This window comes from Chiloscyllium punctatum, chromosome 31 (genome assembly GCF_047496795.1).
Source record: "Chiloscyllium punctatum isolate Juve2018m chromosome 31, sChiPun1.3, whole genome shotgun sequence".
Classification (NCBI taxonomy): Eukaryota; Metazoa; Chordata; class Chondrichthyes; order Orectolobiformes; family Hemiscylliidae; genus Chiloscyllium; species Chiloscyllium punctatum.
This window is the reverse complement of record NC_092769.1, coordinates 67,198,958-67,222,141: the sequence shown is the minus strand read 5'-3', so window position 1 is coordinate 67,222,141 and position 23,184 is coordinate 67,198,958. Positions and strand designations below refer to the sequence as shown.

Sequence of the window (23,184 nt, the reverse complement as noted above, 5' to 3'; positions counted from 1 at the left end):
AGCCTGATGTGGCCATGTTAATCGCCGTAAAAGCCCATCTGGTACACTCATTACCTTTTGGGAAGGAAATCTGCTGTCCTTACCTGGGCCGACACATGACTTCAAACCCCATGGCAATGTGGGTGACTCTCAACTGCCTCTCCCCCTCCCCGGCCTCGGGTAATTCGGGGTGGGGCAATAAATGCTGGGCCCTAGCCAGTGACGATGACACCTTGCAAATGAATTTTTAAAAATATATGTAAGTAGGACTGAGACGAGGTAGAATTTATTCTCTGAGGACAGACGATCTGTGGAATTCTGTACTGTGGAGGCTGGTTCGTTCAGGGCTGAGATGGAGAGTTTCATTTCAATCAGTAGGGGTTGTGGTGGGGGTTTGGGGTGGGGGGAGGGAGGACAGGAATATGGAGTTGGGGATGGAGGGGCAGCCTGACTAGGCCGAAAAGCCTGCTTCTCCACCTTCTTATTAGAAAGCTGGTGGAACGATATTCTGAATGGCTGAAGTAAGGCAAATGTATTGAGAGGACAGAGTCGTTCGACAGAGCGGCCTTTGTCCATGCTGTAAATTTAGCAATTTTAAAAAACACGCACACACACAGAAACGCCTGCTCTTCTTTGATCAGACACTGGTGGCCTTATTAACCTATGGTTTCTCCTGACGATTTTGGAATCCGTAATCTTGTTCCATCCTCACGTTGAGATTTTTTTATTCCCCGAGGAGTTTCTCCATCAATGTTTGGACCAAAATCGCAACACCTCGTGCTTAGCTCAGCGTTGCCATGGGGATTGGCTTCCTGGGGAATTTGGAATCTGTTGGTTCGGAGCGTGTCAGAAGACAGGGTGTGACTGTTGTCAGACCGGCCATCCTCTGTGATTTTTAAGCAGACATCTGTCTCCGTGTTTGCAGAAACTTCAGCGCACGGTTACCTCGGGCTGGTGGGGGTTTGGGGGGGGGGGGGGGGGGTGCAAGACACAGAGCCAGGGTTTGGGGGTGAGGGGGTCAGTGGTAGGTGATACGCAGGATGTCGGTACACAGTCTCGGGCCTCGCTCAGCCCAGACCGAGAGCCGGGAACGGCAGCAGGAACAAAAGAAAAAGCTGCCGGACTCTCAGTGCGCGGAATCAGCTCCTGATTTCAGAGTGGCATGATTAGCTTGACCTCCTGAGAGAGAGAGAGAGAGAGAGAGAGAGGGGGGCAGCCATTTATCAGGTACCACTTGGCTGGAGAGGGATGGGGGGAGGTTTGACAGGATGATAGGGCAGGGACAGCATTGTGATCCCCTAGTCCTGAGCAAGTCATAGAGACATACAGCACAGAAACAGACCTTTCGAACCAGCCAGTCCATGCCGGTCATAATCCCAAACTAAACTGCTTGCTCCTGGCCCATATCCCTCCAAACCCTTTCCTACTGATTCCTTTATCCAAATGCCTTTTAAATGTTGTAACTGTGCCCATGTCCACCCCATCCTCAGGAAGTTCATTCCATAATTTCTATAAAACAACTTTTTCCCCCCATGTCTTTTTTTTTAAATGTTTCTCCTTTCACCTTGAAAATATATCCTCTAAGCTTTGAAATCCCCTATCCTGGGGAAACGACACCTCCCATTAATCCTATCTGTACCCCTCATGACTTTATAAACACCTATAAGGTCACCCCTCAACTTCCTACACTCCAGTGGGGAAAAGTCCCAATAGACAAGAGACAATAGGTGCAGGAGTAGGCCATTCTGCCCTTCGAGCCTGCACCACCATTCAATATGATCATGGCTGACCATCCTTAATCAGTATCCTGTTCCTGCCTTATCTCCATAACCCTTGATTCCACAATCTTTGAGAGCTCTATCCAACTCTTTCTTAAATGAATCCAGAGACTGGGCCTCCACTGCCCTCTGGGGCAGAGCATTCCACACAGCCACCACTCTCTGGGTGAAGAAGTTTCTCCTCATCTCTGTCCTAAATGGTCTACCCCGTATTTTTAAGCTGTGTCCCAGCTTCTCCTTCAACTCAAACCCTCCATTCCTGGTAACCTCCTGGTAAATTTCTCTAGCTTAATAATACCCTTCGTCTAACTGAGCAGATAGGTGAAGCCTGGTAGAATGAACCTTGAGCTTTATTTTCTTTTTCGGCTATTTGAGCTGGTCAGTCAGTCACGGAAGAGGCTGCCGATGTACTTTTATTAAAAGTACATAAAGTTTGCCTCACACAAAAAAAAACACCAACTTTGTACATTTTCATTCAGGGACTTGGACATCACTGGCTGGGCCCAGGATTTATTGCCCGTCCCTAATTGCCCCTTGAGAAGGTGAACTGCCTTCGTGAATCCACCACACTGGAGGTGAATCGTCAGTGATTTTCGCTCAAGATCATAGTTCTTCCCCGTACCAATAGTGAAACTTAATACAGAGACGAGTGTCATAGTCATCGAGTCATAGAGATGTACAGCACGGAAACAGACCCTTCGGTCCAACCCGTCCATGCCGACCAGATATCCCAATCCAATCTAGTCCCACCTGCCAGCACCCGGCCCACATTCCTCCAAACCCTTCCTATTCATATACCCACCCAGATGCCTCTTAAATGTTGCATTTGGAAACATTTGCAAATCATTTTTTAAAATTGGTTTTGGGTGGCCAGCATTATTGCCCATTCCTAGTTGTCCCCTTGAGGAGGTCGTACCTTCATGACCCACTTCATCTGTGTGCTGTGGGTTAGACCCACAACACCCTGAGGGAGGGAGTTCCAGGATTCTGACCAGGCGACTCTGAAGGAACGGCCGATGTATTTCCAAGTCAGGATAGTGAGTGGCTCAGAGGGGAACTTGCAAGCGATGGTGTTCCCCATGTATCTGCTGCCCTTGTCCTTCTAGATGGTAAAGGTTGTGATTTGGAAGGTGCTGTCTGAGGATCTTTGGTGAATTTCTGAAGTGCATCTTGTAGATGGTACACACTGCTACTGAGTGTGGAGGGAGTGGATGTTTGTGGATGTGGTGTCAATCAAGCAGGAGCTGCTTTGTCCTGGATAGTGTCGAGTTTCTTGAGTGTTGTTGGAGCTGCCCCCAACTAGGGGCAAGTGGGGAGTATTCCCTCACCCTCCTGACTTGTGCCTTGTAGATGGTGGACAGATGGGAGTCAGGAGGTGTGTTACCTGCTGCACTATTCCTAGCCTCTGACCTGCTCTTGTAGCCACTGTATTCAAGTAGCAAGTCCAGTTTAGTTTCTGGTCAATAGTAACCCCAGGATGTTGATAGTTGAGGATTCAACGTTGGTAATGCCATTGAATGTCATGGGGCAGGGGTTAGATTGTCTCTTGTTGGTGATGGTCATTGCCTGGCACTTGTGTGGCATGAAAATTATCTGCCACTTGTTCATCCAAACCAGGATATTGTCCAGGTCTTGCTGTATTTGAACATGGACTGCTTCAGTATCTGAGGAGTGGTGAATGGTGCTGAACATCGTGCAATCATTGGGGAACATTCCCACTTCTGACCTCACGATGGAGGGAAGGTCATTGGTGAAGCAGCTGAAGATGGTTGGGCTGAGGACGCTGTTCTGCTAAACAAGAATTACTGAGGCAATCTAATTACAAATATCAATCAAATTCAACCTGTATGCCCCTACAACAACCTTGCAGATACTCAATCCTCAGCAGGCAATGGAGGAGGTTCGAGGTCATGTTAGGAATCCAGTGCTGCAGTATGGGGGTTTGGGTTTGAATCTGAGCGGGGCAGGTAACTTGAAATGTGAATTCGATAAAGAAAAAATCTGGGGTAAAAATCTGGTCTAATAGCGGCCTACATGTGACTCCAGACCTACAGAAATTTTTGCGGACCAAACTAGACCACCTCAAAATTTTAGCGAGTTTTGAGGGTGACGAAACGTCTGGAAATGAACCTTCCACCTCAGTGAGCCAACCTACATCCAGCACCTCAAAATATTGTAAGAGGTTACCTAGACCCCAATAAAATGCAATTTACTTCAACACTTATTTAAAAATACAACCAGAGAAAGAGGAACTTAGGATCACTTAATCCTGTTGAAAATTTAACAGAATAGTAGACTGTTCCAGCAGCCTATAAACACACCCCTTGGCAAAAAAGGACAAGTTTGGACACAGATTCTCGCATGCAGTTCTCCAATCCAGGAGGAAAGAAAATGTCAAGATAATTCGGAGAGAGTAGCAGCGAGGAAACATTGATAGAGTCATAGAGATGTACAGCACGGAAACAGACCCTTTGGTCCAACCCGTCCATGCCGACCAGATATTCCAACCCAATCTAGTCCCACCTGCCAGCACCCGGCCCATATCCCTCCAAACCCTTCCTATTCATATACCCATCCAAATGCCTCTTAAATGTTGCAATTGTACCAGCCTCCAAATTCATGTATCTCTTTTTCCGATGCTTTACCCACAACCAAAGTAAGGTTCACTGGTCTGTCCCTAAAACCCTTCTTGAAAAAAGGGGGCATTTGCTTTCCTTCAGTCTTTCTTGAATAAAGGAACCAGATTAGCTAAACTCCAGTTATCTGGCACTTCACCTGAGCCAGCAAAGTATTAAATATATCCGCCAAGAACCCAGCATTCTCCTCTCTCGCCTCCCCTATCAGCCTGGGATATATCTCACCAGCCCTGGGGATTTATGCATTTTTCTGCCCACTAAAACACCTTCTTATTAATCCTAAAGCAGTCGAGAATCTCACCATCCCAACTAAAATCCCTGGCCACAATGTCTTTCTCCTTTGTGAATATCAGTGTAAGACCTCACCCACATCCACTGGCTCCATGCACAGGTTGACCCTTCGGACTCGAATTGGTACCAATTTTTTTAATGGTAATTCTTTTACTCTAAAATACTTATGAAAAGCCTTGAGCTTTACCTTGATCCCATCTGCCAAAGATGCACCTCTTTGCCTTCCTAATTTTCTTTTGCTATATTTCTGAAGGGCCTCCCCTGTTTTTTTTTAATGTTACCTACGCTTCGTTGGTTTTTTTATCCCTTGGCATCCAAGGTTCCCTGGACTTGTGCCCTTCATCTTTGACTTGCTGAAGCTTGAGACCCCAGTCGCTTCTGATGCTACTGAACGCACCCCCCCCCCCAAACAACCCCCAGCAAAAGCCCAGAATGGTCACACCCCCTCAGGCTGTTTTTAATTTTAAAAAAGTGCCAAGGCCTGGCCAAACTGTTTACTCAAGTGCTGTTCAGTAGGCAGCCTGGCTCCTCTGACATAAAAAAAAACCCGTTTAAAGTGACAGCATCGTCACAAAATGGAGCTGATTCTTCGTAGCAGTGTGAGGCCTGACGAACCACTCGGTTCAAGGGCAATTAGGGTCGGCCCCCAGGCAACGATGCCCACGACCCATGAATGATTAAAGTATAAGGAGAAACACCCCCACCGTGGAAGTCTCTTTCGGGCTCGCATGGCTGAATCAGTTCCTTTTTTTGGCAAATTTCTGTGTTCACGAGCATTCAGTACAGGAGTTGGGAGGTTTATGTTGCGGCTAGACAGGACATTGGTTCGGTCGCTTTTGGAATATCGCGTGCAATTCTGGTCTCCTTCCTATAGGAAGGGGGTTGGGAAACTTGAAAGGGTTCAGAAAAGATTTTCAAGGATGTTGCCAGGGTTGGAGGGTTTGAGCTACAGGGAGAGGCTGAACAGGTTGGGACTGTTTTCCCTGGAGCGTCGGAGGCTGAGGGGTGACCTTATAGAGGTTTATACCCTTATATAGGGTAAATAGGCAAAGTCTTTTCCCTGGGATGGGGGAGTCCATAATGAGAGGGCATAGGTTTAGGGTGAGAGGGGAAAGATATAAAAGGGACCTAAGGGGCAATGTTTTCACACAGAGGGTGGTACGTGTATGGAATGAGCTGCTAGAGGAAGTTGGTATAATGACAACATTTAAAAGGCATCTGGATAGATATATGAATAGGAAGGGTTGAGAGGGATATGGACCAAGTGCTGGCCAATGGGACTAGAGTAATTCAGGGTATCTGGTCAGCACAGACGAGTTGGACCGAAGGGTCTGTTTCGGTGCTGGACATCTATGACTCTATGAGCTGATGCTCTCTCCCTGAAACCCTTTCACCGTCTGGTGCCTCAGCACACTTACCAATTAAGCTGTCCCCCTTTTCAACTCATGTTTTCGACAGCCTGAGACAACATCTACCGCTCCGACATCTCAATAGTTTACCGATGCCAGAGATGTTCTCTTGCTGACTTCGAAGCCAGCCACGAGTTTCATTGCAGTTCAGACTAAGAAAGTTTTAGCAACAACATCTCTACTGTCAGGGACCTCCACTCTCTGGGTGAACGTGCACACTGTCGGACATCTTCTGGATTGTTCTAACTTCCTGTTTAACTGGGCCGTTGGCTCTAGCAAAGATCAATTATTTTTCTTCTTTTTTTTTCCCTAATGCACTGAACAGTTCACCTCCAGGAATCAAAGATGTCGTTTAAGGACATATAAAACAATTCTCAAGAGCTAAAAAAAAAGTCTCTTCTCCGTAACACACCAAAATAACATTATGATTTCAACTTTAATTAGATTCCCTATAATGTGGAACAGGCCCTTCAGCCCAACAAGTCCACACCCACCCTCTGAAAAGTAACCCACCCAGACTAATGCACCAAACACTACAGGCAATTTAGCATAGCCAATTCACCTGACCTGCATACCTTGGGAGAAAACTCCACACAGGTATTTGAGGTTGGAATTGAACCGGGGAACGCTGGCACTATGAGGTAGTAGTGCCAACCACTAAGTCACAGTGCCGCCTGTAAGAGTGGACTATGCATTGTTCGTCCGTGTCTGCGTGGGTTTCCTCCGGGTGCTCAGGTTTCCTCCCAGAGTCCCAAAGATGTGCAGGTCAGGTGAATTGGCCGTGCTAAATTCATGCATCAGTCAGAGGGGGAGGGGGAGAGAGAGACTCTCCCCCATCACTGACCCCGCTTTACACAGGTAGTCTCCCGCCATCACTGACCCTTTTTACAGAGGGAGTCTCCCCCATCACTGACCCCCCTTTACACAGGGAGTCTCCCGCCATCACTGACCCTTTTTACAGAGGGAGTCTCCCCCATCACTGACCCCCCTTTACACAGGGAGTCTCCCGCCATCACTGACCCTTTTTACAGAGGGAGTCTCCCCCATGACTGACCCCCTTTTACAGAGGGAGTCTCCCCCCATCAGACCCCCTTTTACAGAGGGAGTCTCCCCCCCATCACTGACCCCCGTTTACAGAGGGAGTCTCCCCCCCATCACTGACCCCCTTTTACAGAGGGAGTCTCCCCCCATCACTGACCCCCCTTTTACAGAGGGAGTCTCCCCCCATCACTGACCCTTTTTACAGAGGGAGTCTCCCCCCCATCACTGACCCCCTTTTACAGAGGGAGTCTCCCCCCATCAGACCCCCTTTTACAGAGGGAGTCTCCCTCCATCACTGACCCCCTTTTACAGAGGGAGTCTCCCCCATCACTGACCCCCTTTTACAGAGGGAGTCTCCCCCCATCAGACCCCCTTTTACAGAGGGAGTCTCCCCCCCATCACTGACCCCCTTTTACAGAGGCAGTCTCCCCCCCATCACTGACCCCCTTTTACAGAGGGAGTCTCCCCCCCATCACTGACCCCCTTTTACAGAGGGAGTCTCCCCCATCACTGACCCCCTTTTACAGAGGGAGTCTCCCCCCATCACTGACCCCCTTTTACAGAGGGAGTCTCCCCCATCACTGACCGCCTTTTACAGAGGGACTCTCCCCCATCACTGACCCCCTTTTACAGAGGGAGTCTCCCCCCATCACTGACCCCCTTTTACAGAGAGACTCTCCCCCATAACTGACCCCCTTTTACAGAGGGAGTCTCCCCCCATCACTGACCCCCTTTTACAGAGGGAGTCTCCCCCCATCACTGACCCCCTTTTACAGAGGGAGTCTCCCCCCATCACTGACCCCCTTTTACAGAGGGACTCTCCCCCATGACTGACCCCCTTTTACAGAGGGAGTCTCCCCCCATCACTGACCCCCTTTTACAGAGGGAGTCTCCCCCCATCACTGACCCCCTTTTACAGAGGGAGTCTCCCCCATCACTGACCCCCTTTTACAGAGGGAGTCTCCCCCCACAACTGACCCCCTTTTACAGAGGGAGTCTCCCCCATGACTGACCCCCTTTTACAGAGGGAGTCTCCCCCATCACTGACCCCCTTTTACAGAGGGAGTCTCCCCCCACAACTGACCCCCTTTTACAGAGGGAGTCTCCCCCATGACTGACCCCCTTTTACAGAGGGAGTCTCCCCCATCACTGACCCCCTTTTACAGAGGGAGTCTCCCCCATTACTGACCCCCTTTTACAGAGGGAGTCTCCCCCCCATCACTGACCCCCTTTTACAGAGGGAGTCTCCCCCCATCACTGACCCCCTTTTACAGAGGGACTCTCCCCCATCACTGACCCCCTTTTACAGAGGGAGTCTCCCCCCATCACTGACCCCCTTTTACAGAGGGAGTCTCCCCCATCACTGACCCCCTTTTACAGTGGGAGTCTCCCCCATAACTGACCCCCTTTTACAGTGGGAGTCTCCCCCATCACTGACCCCCTTTTACAGAGGGAGTCTCCCCCATCACTGACCCCCTTTTACAGAGGGAGTCTCCCCCCATCACTGACCCCCTTTTACAGAGGGAGTCTCCCCCATCACTGACCCCCTTTTACAGAGGGAGTCTCCCCCCCATCACTGACCCCCTTTTACAGAGGGAGTCTCCCCCCATCACTGACCCCTATTACAGAGGGAGTCTCCCCCCATCACTGACCCCCTTTTACAGAGGGAGTCTCCCCCATCACTGACCCCCTTTTACAGAGGGAGTCTCCCCCATCACTGACCCCCTTTTACAGAGGGAGTCTCCCCCATCACTGACCCCCTTTTACAGAGGGAGTCTCCCCCATCACTGACCCCCTTTTACAGAGGGAGTCTCCCCCCATCACTGACCCCTTTTTACAGAGGGAGTCTCCCCCCATCACTGACCCCCTTTTACAGAGGGAGTCTCCCCCATCACTGACCCCCTTTTACAGAGGGAGTCTCCCCCCATCACTGACCCCTTTTTACAGAGGGAGTCTCCCCCCATCACTGACCCCTTTTTACAGAGGGAGTCTCCCCCCATCACTGACCCCCTTTTACAGAGGGAGTCTCCCCCCATCACTGACCCCCTTTTACAGAGGGAGTCTCCCCTCATCACTTACCCCCTTTTACAGAGGGAGTCTCCCCCATCACTGACCCCCTTTTACAGAGGGAGTCTCCCCCATCACTGACCCCCTTTTACAGAGGGAGTCTCCCCCCATCACTGACCCCCTTTTACAGAGGGAGTCTCCCCCATCACTGACCCCCTTTTACAGAGGGAGTCTCCCCCCATCACTGACCCCCTTTTACAGAGGGAATCTCCCCCCATCACTGACCCCCTTTTACAGAGGGAGTCTCCCCCCATCACTGATCCCCTTTTACAGTGGGAGTCTCCCCCATCACTGACCCCCTTTTACAGAGGGAGTCTCCCCCCATCACTGACCCCCTTTTACAGAGGGAGTCTCCCCCCATCACTGACCCCCTCTTACAGAGGGAGTCTTCCCCTTCAAAGCCACTTTTATAAAGGGAAGGTTCTGCAGCTTGGAGAATCCTTTTAGACAGAGAGTCTTCCAATTACAGTCCCTTTTTACAGAGAACCCCAGACCCTGCCATTGCTCATGAGCACTTCCCTGGATTGCGACCATGTTTTCCTTTCTGGTGTCGGACTTTACCAAGTGAGCAACTTTGAGGCACTTATCGTTGTCCAATCTAATCCCACTATCACTGCTGTGGCAAGGATCATTTGTCTCAACTTAGCAGCCACTGTTCAGCAGGGCCCTCTGTGTAAACACAGCGCTCGAAGAGACTTTAATAAATGTCCTTGCTCCCAGTCACAGCTGGATGAGTCTTAGAGGCACGACTGACAGGAAAATACATTGAAATCACTCAGCACCTGAGTGCGGCACTGTCAAAGGGTCAGTACTGAGGGAGTGCCGCACTGTCAGAGGGTCAGTACTGAGGGAGTGCCGCACTGTCAAAGGGTCAGTACTGAGGGAGTGCCGCACTGTCAAAGGGTCAGTACTGAGGGAGTGCCGCACTGTCAGAGGGTCAGTGCTGAGGGAGTACTGCACTGTCAGAGGGTCAGTACTGAGGGAGCGCCGCACTGTCAGAGGGTCAGTACTGAGGGAGTGCCGCACTGTCAGAGGGTCAGTACTGAGGGAGTGCCGCACTGTCGGAGGGTCAGTACTGAGGGAGTGCCGCACTGTCAGAGGGTCAGTACTGAGGGAGTGCCGCACTGTCAGAGGGTCAGTACTGAGGGAGTGCTGCACTGTCGGAGGGTCAGTACTGAGGGAGTGCCGCACTGTCAGAGGGTCAGTGCTGAGGGAGTGCCGCACAGTCGGAGGGTCAGTACTGAGGGAGTGCCGCACTGTCAGAGGGTCAGTGCTGAGGGAGTGCTGCACGGTTGGAGGGTCAGTACTGAGGGGGTGCCGCACTGTCAGAGGGTCAGTACTGAGGGAGTGCCACACAGTCGGAGGGTCAATACTGAGGGAGTGCCGGACTGTCGGAGAGTCAGTACAGAGGGAGTGCCGCACTGTCGGAGCGTCAGTACTGAGGTAGTGCCGCACTGTCGGAGGGTCAGTACTGAGGGAGCGCCGCACTGTAGGAGGGTCAGTACTGAGGGAGTGCAGCACTGTCAGAGGGTCAGTACTGAGGGAGCGCCGCACTATCGGAGGGTCAGTGCTGAGGGAGTGCAGCACTGTAGGAGGGTCACTAATGAGGGAGTGCCGCACTGTCGGAGGGTCAGTACTGAGGGAGTGCCACACTGTCAGAGGGTCAGTACTGAGGGAGTGCCGCACTGTCGGAGGGTCAGTACTGAGGGAATGCCACACTGTCAGAAGGTCAGTACTGAGGGAGTGCCGCACTGTCGGAGGGTCAGTACTGAGGGAGTGCCGCACGCTCAGAGGGTCAGTACTGAGGGAGTGCTTCATTGTCAGACGGTCAGTACTGAGGGAGTGCCGCACTGTCGGAGGGTCAGTACTGAGAGAGTGCCGCACTGTCGGAGGGTCAGTACTGAGGGAATGCTGCACTGTCAGAAGGTCAGTACTGAGGGAGTGCTGCACGGTCAGAGGGTCAGTACTGAGGGAGTGCTGCACTGTCGGAGTGTTAGTACTGAGGGAGTGCCGCACTGTCGGAGGGTCAGTACTGAGGGAGTGCCGCACTGTCGGAGGGTCAGTACTGAGGGAGTGCCGCACTCTCGGAGGGTCAGTACTGAGGGAGTGCCGCACTGTCGGAGGATCAGTACTGAGGGAGTGCCGCACAGTCGGAGGGTCAGTACTGAGGGTGTGCCGCACTGTCGGAGGGTCAGTACTGAGGGAGTGCCGCACTGTCGGAGGGTCAGTACTGAGGGAGTGCCGCACTGTCGGAGGGTCAGTGCTGTGGGAGTGCCGCACAGTCAGAGGGTCAGTACTGAGGGAGCGCCGCACTGTCGGAGGGTCAGTACTGAGGGAGCGCCGCACTGTCGGAGGGTCAGTACTGAGGGAGCGCCGCACTGTCGGAGGGTCAGTACTGAGGGAGTGCCGCACTGTCGGAGGGTCAGTGCTGAGGGAGTGCCGCACTGTCAGAGAGTTTGAGACGCGGAGGCATGTTCCCTGTCTCCTGATTTAGACAGTAGCTCACGCCCCGAAGAATCGTGGGAGGAGGGATGGCCGGTGTGTCCTTGTGGGGCCGCATCTACTGGACCAACCAAAACCCCAGCTGTTCGATTGTCCATTGGAATTGTGGGTTTGCGCTGTGTGGGCACCTTTGGTGTGGCCATGTCTGGTTTTCATAAGCCCGCTGGGCATTACGATCATGTTTTTAAAAATCCGTTTGTGGGTCAAGGGGCATCACTGATGGGGCAGATCTTTATTGCCTGTCCCTAACTGCCCGTGGAGCAGGAAGTGGAGAAGGGAAACTGCAGCCTCAAGGGGTATCTGTGAGTGGCTCTGGATGGGGATCGTGAGTGTGATGGCCGGAATGTCAGTGGAGTTTTTATTGACTAGGAAAACCGGAAACCCTTCCCCCCCCCCACCCCTCCTTCTGCAAAACGAGCTTGCAATAAAAGGAGCAGAGCTCTCTGTGTCTGAGGGAACTTGTGTCGATGTGGGGGAGGGGAAGCGGACGGCGAGAATGTGGAATAGATTGAATAAGCTGGTTACCGTAGCAACAGCACCATGCTCAGAGTCAGTGATGGAAACCAGGGGGACATCAGGATGCAGCGCTTAATACAGCGGAGAGCTCTGGAGGAAGAGGGGATGTCGGGAACAGTTACCACACGCCCCATTGCCTTTTCGCAGCCAAACCCTCCCTTCAGCGGCTCCCACCGGTGAACCCCACCCCCCCAACCCTCCCACCCTCCCCACCCACCCCCGCCGTCCTGAGTTTACCCCTTCCTCCCGTCTCTTCTCGGAAGGGATGGTGTTCTGGGGGAGGAGAGGGAATTGGACGGGTTGGGTCCGTGAGGGGATGCGTGAGGGGGCGCGTGGGACCTCGCTGTTTGCCGTCAATCCACCCCCCCACCCCCGCCCCCCTGCCCCAACCCCTGTCACAGGCCAGTGGGCCACAAACTGGGACTACACAAGGGCATCCGGTCCAAACCTCCTCACCTGCCTCCGTCAATTCACAGTTGTGCAGAGTGGGAGGGAATGGGGAACGATTTGGGACATTGGGGTAGTGCACAATGGGAGGGAATGGGAAAAGATTTGGGACATTGGGGTAGTGCACAATGGGAGGGAATGGGAAAAGGGTTTGGGTCCATTGGGATTGTGTACACTGGGAGTGAATGGGAAGGGGTTTATTCCACTGGGATTGTGTACAATGGGAGTGAATGGGAAGAGGTTTGGGTCCATTGGGATTGTGTACAATGGGAGGAAATGTGAAGGGGTTTGGATCCATTGGGATTGTGTACAATGGGAGTGAATGGGAAGGGGTTTGGATCCATTGGGATTGTGTACAGTGGGAGTGAATGGACAGGGGTTTGGGTCCATTGGGATTGTGTACAATGGGAGTGAATGGGAAGGGGTTTGGATCCATTGGGATTGTGTACAGTGGGAGTGAATGGACAGGGGTTTGGGTCCATTGGGATTGTGGACAATGGGAGTGAATGGGAAGGGGTTTACTCCATTGGGATTGTGTACAATGGGAGTGAATGGGAAGGGGTTTGGGTCCATTGGGATTTTGTACAATGGGAGTGAATGGACAGGGGTTTGGGTCCATTGGGATTGTGTACAATGGGAGTGAATGGGAAGGGGTTTACTCCATTGGGATTGTGTACAATGGGAGTGAATGGGAAGGGGTTTGGATCCATTGGGATTGTGTACAATGGGCGTGAATGGGAAGAGGTTTACTCCAATGGGATTGTGTACAATGGGAGTGAATGAGAAGGGGTTTACTCCAATGGGATTGTGTACAATGGGAGTGAATGGGAAGGGGTTTACTCCAATGGGATTGTGTACAATGGGAGTGAATGGGAAGGGGTTTACTCCATTGGGATTGTGTACAATGGGAATGAATGGGAAGGGGTTTACTCCAGTGGGATTGTGTACAATGGCAGCAAATGGGAAGGGGTTTGATCCGTTGAGATTGTGTACAATGGGAGTGAATGGGAAGGCGTTTGGGTCCATAGGGATTATGTACAGTGGGAGTGAATGGGAAGGGGGTTGATCCATTGTGTGAGAAACAGAACTCACTCACAAATCAGCCAGAGACAAAGCCTTGAAAACAAGGACAATTTATTACGGCCTTGCAAGTCCGGACACTTCCATGGTCCAGTAGAACTGTGTGCGTAACAGAGCATGTAACCTCTCTTTGTCTAGTTTACCAACTGCTGAATCACGCCTCCCTTTTCTCATTGGTCCTAGCACAAGTCGGTTACCTGACTTATTTTCCAATTTCCTTATCTATGCACCAGGCTGCCCATATCCTTAAATGTCTGCATTCATTGTTCTGTTATTATAAGCTGTATTGTGAAAATGCCCTTATTTCTTCTTTTGTGGTCAGCTACAACACTCCATCGTTATTTCCTAGCTTAAACTATTTTATTTCAAACAACTTCTTTAAAAGACCCCCCTATATTCATTAGCCTTAAGTATACTACATGCTACATTCTGTCACCGTTTGTATAATGTCTTACCCCTCCCCCATCTACAGAAACTACATTCCACTAGCACCTATAAAACTACATTTCTATATCGCCTGCAGAAAACTACATTTCTTATTTCTCACACATTGGGATTGTGTACAATGGGAGTGAATGGGAAGGGGATTGATCCTTTGGGATTGTATACAATGGGAAGGAATTTGGTACGTTGGAATGGTGTACAATGGCGGTGAACGGGAAGTGGTTTGATCCATTGGGATTGTGTCCAATGGGAGTGAGTGGGAAGCTGTTTGGTCCATTGGGATTGTGTACAATGGAGTGAATGGGAAGGGGATTGATCCATTGGGATTGTATACAATGGAGTGAATGGGAATGGGTTTAGGTCCATTGGGATTGTGTACAATGGAGTGAATGGGAAGGGGATTGATCCATTGGGATTGTATACAATGGAGTGAATGGGAATGGGTTTAGGTCCATTGGGATTGTGTATAATAGGAGTGAATGGGAAGGGGATTGATCCATTGGGATTTTGTACAATGGGAATGAATGGGAAGGGGTTTACTCCATTGGGATTGTGTCCAATGGGAGTGAATGGGAAGCTTAGCTGAATTTGCCCCCTCACAGGGTATATACGTACTCATGTTTCCTCTCTCAGATCCCCATCATAGCCGGGGACACACCTATTGTCCTCTACATCCACTCACACACATTCCAGTTACACACACACACTTACAGACTGTCACACCCCTACTCACATACACTCTGTCACACACACATTGCCAAACACACGATGTAGACTCTGGAACACACTCTGACAATCTTTCACACACATTCATGTGCAAATATCCCACCTCCTCCCTCCACCAGACACACTTCCACATCCAGACCCAGACACAGACGTCCAGCCACACCGACACACACATTGACACATTCAGCCAGTCTCCCCCCCCCCCCAATCAGTTGCGATGCTGCATGAGTTGTCTGTTGTGTGTTGGGGACTGGGTGAGCTGGTAGCTGCTGAGCTCTGTTGTCTGAGATAATTGGCCTGGCCTGCTACTGACTCTTGCGCCCAATCCCTTTCGATTACATGTTCACTCTTGTCATTAACTGCGTCATCATTTTCTTCTTTCTTTCCTTCCTTTCTACTAACAGAGAGAGAGGTTGCGGAACATCGAGAGAATTTGCAGCCTGCTGAGGAAGGTGAGTACAGCCTTGCGTTGTCGATGATGACCATGTCTCGGTGTGGAGCTGTGTGCACGGCACGTGTCCATATGGAGGAGGGAGAGTGCGTGCGTGTGGGAGGGGAGAACGACACTGTATGTGTGTGCATACAGGAGACCATGTGCATAGGGAGAGTGGGGGTGGGTGTGTGGGTGGGGGCAGGGGTTTGCAGGAAAGTGTATGTGTGTTAGTGCAAGACAGCGTATGCATATGTATATGTAGGACAACGTGTGTGTGTGAGCGTGCGCGTGTGTGTGTGCGTGGGCCAGTGTGTGAATGGGTGTGTGTGTGTGTGTGTGTGTGTGTGTGTGTGCGTGTGTGTGTGTGCGTATGTGTAACACGAAGTTGGTGTGAGTATATCTGCATGGCCGGGCCAGACCGTGGGTGTGTGTGTGTGGGACAGACTATGTGTGTGAGGAGTGCTTGATGCAGGAGAGTGTGTGAGGTACACTGTTTGGGTATGGGACAGTGAGTGTGTTACAGCAGGGTCACAGTGGGACAGTGAGCGAGTGGGACAGTGAGTGTGTTACAGCAGGGTCACAGTGGGACAGGGAGGGTGTGGGAGAGTGAGTGTGTTACAGCAGGGTCACAGTGGGACAGGGAGGGTGTGGGAGAGTGAGTGTGTTACAGCAGGGTCACAGTGGGACAGGGAGGGCGTGAGACAGTGAGTGTGTTACAGCAGGGTCACAGTGGGACAGGGAGGGTGTGGGACAGTGAGTGTGTTACAACAGGGTCACAGTGGGACAGGGAGGGTGTGGGACAGTGAGTGTGTTACAGCAGGGTCACAGTGGGACAGGGAGGGTGTGAGATAGTGAGTCTGTTACAGCAGGGTCACAGTGGGACAGGGAGGGTGTGGGAGAGTGAGTGTGTTACAGCAGGGTCACAGTGGGACAGGGAGGGTGTGGGAGAGTGAGTGTGTTACAGCAGGGTCACAGTGGGACAGGGAGGGTGTGGGAGAGTGAGTGTGTTACAGCAGGGTCACAGTGGGACAGGGAGGGTGTGGGACAGTGAGTGTGTTACAGCAGGGTCACAGTGGGACAGGGAGGGTGTGGGAGAGTGAGTGTGTTACAGCAGGGACACAGTGGGACAGGGAGAGAGTGAGACAGTGAGTGTGTTACGGCAGCGTCACAGTGGGACAGGGAGGGTGTGGGAGAGTGAGTGTGTTACAGCAGGGTCACAGTGGGACAGGGAGGGTGTGGGAGAGTGAGTGTGTTACAGCAGGGTCACAGTGGGACAGGGAGGGTGTGGGAGAGTGAGTGTGTTACAGCAGGGTCACAGTGAGACAGGGAGGGTGTGGGAGAGTGAGTGTGTTACAGCAGGGTCACAGTGGGACAGGGAGGGAGTGGGAGAGTGAGTGTGTTACAGCAGGGTCACAGTGGGACAGGGAGGGTGTGGGAGAGTGAGTGTGTTACAGCAGGGTCACAGTGGGACAGGGAGGGTGTGGGAGAGTGAGTGTGTTACAGCAGGGTCACAGTGAGACAGGGAGGGTGTGGGAGAGTGAGTGTGTTACAGCAGGGTCACAGTGGGACAGGGAGGGTGTGGGAGAGTGAGTGTGTTACAGCAGGGTCACAGTGGGACAGGGAGGGTGTGAGAGAGTGAGTGTGTTACAGCAGGGTCACAGTGGGACAGGGAGGGTGTGGGACAGTGAGTGTGTTACAGCAGGGTCACAGTGGGACAGGGAGGGTGTGGGAGAGAGAGTGTGTTACAGCAGGGTCACAGTGGGACAGGGAGGGTGTGGGAGAGTGAGTGTGTTACAGCAGGGTCACAGTGGGACAGGGAGGGAGTGGGAGAGTGAGTGTGTTACAGCAGGGTCACAGTGGGACAGGGAGGGTGTGGGAGAGTGAGTGTGTTACAGCAGGGACACAGTGGGACAGGGAGGGTGTAAGACAGTGAGTGTGTTACAGCAGGGTCACAGTGGGACAGGGAGGGTGTGAGACAGTGAGTGTGTTACAGCAGGGTCACAGTGGGACAGGGTGGGTGTGGGAGAGTGAGTGTGTTACAGCAGGGTCACAGTGGGACAGGGAGGGTGTAAGACACTGAGTGTGTTACAGCAGGGTCACAGTGGGACAGGGAGGGTGTGAGACAGTGAGTGTGTTACAGCAGGGTCACAGTGGGACAGGGAGGGTGTGGGAGAGTGAGTGTGTTACAGCAGGGACACAGTAGGACAGGGAGGGTGTGGGAGAGTGAGTGTGTTACAGCAGGGTCACAGTGGGACAGGGAGGGTGTGGGAGAGTGAGTGTGTTACAGCAGGGTCACAGTGGGACAGGGAGAGAGTGGGACAGTGAGTGTGTTACAGCAGGGTCACAGTGGGACAGGGAGGGTGTGAGATAGTGAGTGTGTTACAGCAGGGTCACAGTGGGACAGGGAGGGTGTGGGTCAGTGAGTGTGTTACAGCAGGGTCACAGTGGGACAGGGAGGGTGTGGGAGAGTGAGTGTGTTACAGCAGGGTCACAGTGGGACAGGGAGGGTGTGGGAGAGTGAGTGTGTTACAGCAGGGTCACAGTGGGACAGGGAGGGTGTGGGAGAGTGAGTGTGTTACAGCAGGGTCACAGTGGGACAGGGAGGGTGCGGGACAGTGCGTGTGTTACAGCAGGTTCACAGTGGGACAGGGAGGGTGTGGGACAGCGAGTGTGTTACAGCAGGGTCACAGTGGGACAGGGAGGGTGTGGGACAGTGAGTGTGTTACAGCAGGGTCACAGTGGGACAGGGAGGGTGTGGGAGAGTGAGTGTGTGACAGCAGGGTCACAGTGGGACAGGGAGGGTGTGAGAGTGTGAGTGTGTTACAGCAGGGTCACAGTGGGACAGGGAGGGTGTGGGAGAGTGAGTGTGTTACAGCAGGGACACAGTGGGACAGGGAGGGTGTGGGAGAGTGAGTGTGTTACAGCAGGGTCACAGTGGGACAGGGAGGGTGTGAGACAGTGAGTGTGTTACAGCAGGGTCACAGTGGGACAGGGAGGGTGTGGGAGAGTGAGTGTGTTACAGCAGGGTCACAGTGGGACAGGGAGGGTGTGAGACAGTGAGTGTGTTACAGCAGGGTCACAGTGGGACAGGGAGATAGTGGGACAGTGAGTGTGTTACAGCAGGGTCACAGTGGGACAGGGAGGGTGTGAGAGTGTGAGTGTGTTACAGCAGGTTCACAGTGGGACAGGGAGGGTGTGAGACAGTGAGTGTGTTACAGCAGGGTCACAGTGGGACAGGGAGGGTGTGGGAGAGTGAGTGTGTTACAGCAGGGTCACAGTGGGACAGGGAGGGTGTGGGAGAGTGAGTGTGTTACAGCAGGGTCACAGTGGGACAGGGAGGGTGTGGGAGAGAGAGTGTGTTACAGCAGGGTCACAGTGGGACAGGGAGGGTGTGAGACAGTGAGTGTGTTACAGCAGGGTCACAGTGGGACAGGGTGGGTGTGGGAGAGTGAGTGTGTTACAGCAGGGTCACAGTGGGACAGGGAGGGTGTAAGACACTGAGTGTGTTACAGCAGGGTCACAGTGGGACAGGGAGGGTGTGGGAGAGTGAGTGTGTTACAGCAGGGACACAGTAGGACAGGGAGGGTGTGGGAGAGTGAGTGTGTTACAGCAGGGTCACAGTGGGACAGGGAGGGTGTGGGAGAGTGAGTGTGTTACAGCAGGGTCACAGTGGGACAGGGAGAGAGTGGGACAGTGAGTGTGTTACAGCAGGGTCACAGTGGGACAGGGAGGGTGTGAGATAGTGAGTGTGTTACAGCAGGGTCACAGTGGGACAGGGAGGGTGTGGGTCAGTGAGTGTGTTACAGCAGGGTCACAGTGGGACAGGGAGGGTGTGGGAGAGTGAGTGTGTTACAGCAGGGTCACAGTGGGACAGGGAGGGTGTGGGAGAGTGAGTGTGTTACAGCAGGGTCACAGTGGGACAGGGAGGGTGTGGGAGAGTGAGTGTGTTACAGCAGGGTCACAGTGGGACAGGGAGGGTGCGGGACAGTGCGTGTGTTACAGCAGGTTCACAGTGGGACAGGGAGGGTGTGGGACAGCGAGTGTGTTACAGCAGGGTCACAGTGGGACAGGGAGGGTGTGGGACAGTGAGTGTGTTACAGCAGGGTCACAGTGGGACAGGGAGGGTGTGGGAGAGTGAGTGTGTTACAGCAGGGACACAGTGGGACAGGGAGGGTGTGGGAGAGTGAGTGTGTTACAGCAGGGTCACAGTGGGACAGGGAGGGTGTGGGAGAGTGAGTGTGTGACAGCAGGGTCACAGTGGGACAGGGAGGGTGTGAGAGTGTGAGTGTGTTACAGCAGGGTCACAGTGGGACAGGGAGGGTGTGGGAGAGTGAGTGTGTTACAGCAGGGACACAGTGGGACAGGGAGGGTGTGGGAGAGTGAGTGTGTTACAGCAGGGTCACAGTGGGACAGGGAGGGTGTGGGAGAGTGAGTGTGTTACAGCAGGGTCACAGTGGGACAGGGAGGGTGTGGGAGAGTGAGTGTGTGACAGCAGGGTCACAGTGGGACAGGGAGGGTGTGAGAGTGTGAGTGTGTTACAGCAGGGTCACAGTGGGACAGGGAGGGTGTGAGACAGTGAGTGTGTTACAGCATGGTCACAGTGGGACAGGGAGGGTGTGAGAGAGTGAGTGTGTTACAGCAGGGTCACAGTGGGACAGGGAGGGTGTGGGAGAGTGAGTGTGTTACAGCAGGGTCACAGTGGGACAGGGAGATAGTGGGACAGTGAGTGTGTTACAGCAGGGTCACAGTGGGACAGGGAGGGTGTGAGAGTGTGAGTGTGTTACAGCAGGTTCACAGTGGGACAGGGAGGGTGTGAGACAGTGAGTGTGTTACAGCAGGGTCACAGTGGGACAGGGAGGGTGTGGGAGAGTGAGTGTGTTACAGCAGGGTCACAGTGGGACAGGGAGGGTGTGGGACAGTGAGTGTGTTACAGCAGGGTCACAGTGTGACAGGGAGGGTGTGGGACAGTGAGTGTGTTACAGCAGGGTCACAGTGGGACAGGGAGGGTGTGGGAGAGTGAGTGTGTTACAGCAGGGTCACAGTGGGACAGGGAGGGTGTGGGACAGTGAGTGTGTTACAGCAGGGTCACAGTGGGACAGGGAGGGTGTGGGAGAGTGAGTGTGTTACAGCAGGGACACAGTGGGACAGGGAGGGTGTGGGATAGTGAGTGTGTTACAGCAGGGACACAGTGGGACAGTGAGGGTGTGGGAGAGTGAGTGTGTTACGGCAGAGTCACAGTGGGACAGGGAGGGTGTGGGAGAGTGAGTGTGTTACAGCAGGGTCACAGTGGGACAGGGAGGGTGTGGGAGAGTGAGTGTGTTACAGCAGGGTCACAGTGGGACAGGGAGGGTGTGGGAGAGTGAGTGTGTTACAGCAGGGTCACAGTGGGATAGGGAGGGTGTGGGACAGGGAGTGTGTTACAGCAGGGTCACAATGGGACAGGGAGGGTGTGGGACAGTGAGTGTGTTACAGCAGGGTCACAGTGGGACAGGGAGGGTGTGGGAGAGTGAGTGTGTTACAGCAGGGTCACAGTGGGACAGGGAGGGTGTGGGACAGTGAGTGTGTTACAGCAGGGTCACAGTGGGACAGGGAGGGTGTGGGAGAGTGAGTGTGTTACAGCAGGTTCACAGTGTGACAGGGAGGGTGTGGGACAGTGAGTGTGTTACAGCAGGGACACAGTGGGACAGGGAGGGTGTGAGACAGTGAGTGTGTTACAGCAGGGTCACAGTGGGACAGGGAGGGTGTGGGACAGTGAGTGTGTTACAGCAGGGTCACAGTGGGACAGGGAGGGTGTGCGACAGTGAGTGTGTTACAGGAGTGTCACAGTGGGACAGGGAGGGTGTGGGAGAGTGAGTGTGTTACAGCAGGGTCACAGTGGGACAGAGAGGGTGTGGGACAGTGAGTGTGTTACAGCAGGGTCACAGTGGGACAGGGAGGGTGTGGGAGAGTGAGTGTGTTACAGCAGGGTCACAGTGGGACAGGGAGGGTGTGGGAGAGTGAGTGTGTTACAGCAGGGTCACAATTGGACAGGGAGGGTGTGGGAGAGTGAGTGTGTTACAGCAGGGTCACAGTGGGACAGGGAGGGTGTGGGAGAGTGAGTGTGTTACAGCAGGGTCACAGTGGGACAGGGAGGGTGTGGGAGAGTGAGTGTGTTACAGCAGGGTCACAGTGGGACAGGGAGGGTGTTGGACAGTGAGTGTGTTACAGCAGGGTCACAGTGGGACAGGGAGGGTGTGAGACAGTGAGTGTGTTACAGCAGGGTCACAGTGGGACAGGGAGGGTGTGAGATAGTGAGTGTGTTACAGCAGGGTCACAGTGGGACAGGGAAGGTGTGGGAGAGTGAGTGTGTTACAGCAGGGTCACAGTGGGACAGGGAGGGTGTGGGACAGTGAGTGTGTTACAGCAGGGTCACAGTGGGACAGGGAGGGTGTGAGATAGTGAGTGTGTTACAGCAGGGTCACAGTGGGACAGGGAGGGTGTGGGAGAGTGAGTGTGTTACAGCAGGGTCACAGTGGGACAGGGAGGGTGTGGGAGAGTGAGTGTGTTACAGCAGGGTCACAGTGGGACAGGGAGGGTGTGGGAGAGTGAGTGTGTTACAGCAGGGTCACAGTGGGACAGGGAGGGTGTGGGAGAGTGAGTGTGTTACAGCAGGGTCACAGTGGGACAGGGAGGGTGTGGGACAGTGAGTGTGTTACAGCAGGGTCACAGTGGGACAGGGAGGGTGTGGGACAGTGAGTGTGTTACAGCAGGGTCACAGTGGGTCAGGGAGGGTGTGGGACAGTGAGTGTGTTACAGGAGTGTCACAGTGGGACAGGGAGGGTGTGGGAGAGTGAGTGTGTTACAGCAGGGACACAGTGGGACAGGGAGGGTGTGGGAGAGTGAGTGTGTTACAGCAGGGTCACAGTGGGACAGGGAGGGTGTGGGAGAGTGAGTGTGTTACAGCAGGGTCACAGTGGGACAGGGAGGGTGTGGGAGAGTGAGTCTGTTACAGCAGGGTCACAGTGGGACAGGGAGGGTGTGGGAGAGTGAGTGTGTTACAGCAGGGTCACAGTGGGACAGGGAGGGTGTGGGAGAGTGAGTGTGTTACAGCAGTGTCACAGTGGGACAGGGAGGGTGTGGGAGAGTGAGTGTGTTACAGCAGGGTCACAGTGGGACAGGGAGGGTGTGGGACAGTGAGTGTGTTACAGCAGGGTCACAGTGGGACAGGGAGGGTGTGGGACAGTGAGTGTGTTACAGCAGGGTCACAGTGGGACAGGGAGGGTGTGGGAGAGTGAGTGTGTTACAGCAGGGTCACAGTGGGACAGGGAGGGTGTGTGAGAGTGAGTGTGTTACAGCAGGGTCACAGTGGGACAGGGAGGGTGTGGGCGAGTGAGTGTGTTACAGCAGGGTCACAGTGGGACAGGGAGGGTGTGGGAGAGTGAGTGTGTTACAGCAGGGTCACAGTGGGACAGGGAGGGTGTGGGACAGTGAGTGTGTTACAGCAGGGTCACAGTGGGACAGGGAGGGTGTGGGAGAGTGAGTGTGTTACAGCAGGGTCACAGTGGGACAGGGAGGGTGTGGGAGAGTGAGTGTGTTACAGCAGGGTCACAGTGGGACAGGGAGGGTGTGGGAGAGTGAGTGTGTTACAGCAGGGTCACAGTGCGTCAGGGAGGGTGTGGGACAGTGAGTGTGTTACAGCAGGGTCACAGTGGGACAGGGTGGGTGTGGGAGAGTGAGTGTGTTACAGCAGGGTCACAGTGGGACAGGGAGGGTGTGGGAAAGTCAGTGTGTTACAACAGGGTCACAGTGGGACAGCGAGGGTGTGGGAAAGTGAGTGTGTTACAACAGGGTCACAG

General features: G+C 53.4%; 1 protein-coding gene across 3 annotated transcripts in view; it reads left to right on the top strand.

The window, feature by feature from the left end:
- Positions 1-23,184, top strand: part of cnih2 (cornichon family AMPA receptor auxiliary protein 2) — a 245,027-nt gene that overhangs the window by 114,242 nt on the left and 107,601 nt on the right. For all 3 annotated transcript variants that reach the window (XR_011953305.1, XM_072550918.1, XM_072550917.1), the window contains exon 3: positions 15,321-15,368. Coding sequence is in view for 2 of the 3 variants with exons in the window: in XM_072550918.1 (XP_072407019.1) it covers positions 15,321-15,368 (48 nt within the window). In the remaining variant the exon portion in view is untranslated. The remainder of the gene's footprint in view (positions 1-15,320; positions 15,369-23,184) is intronic.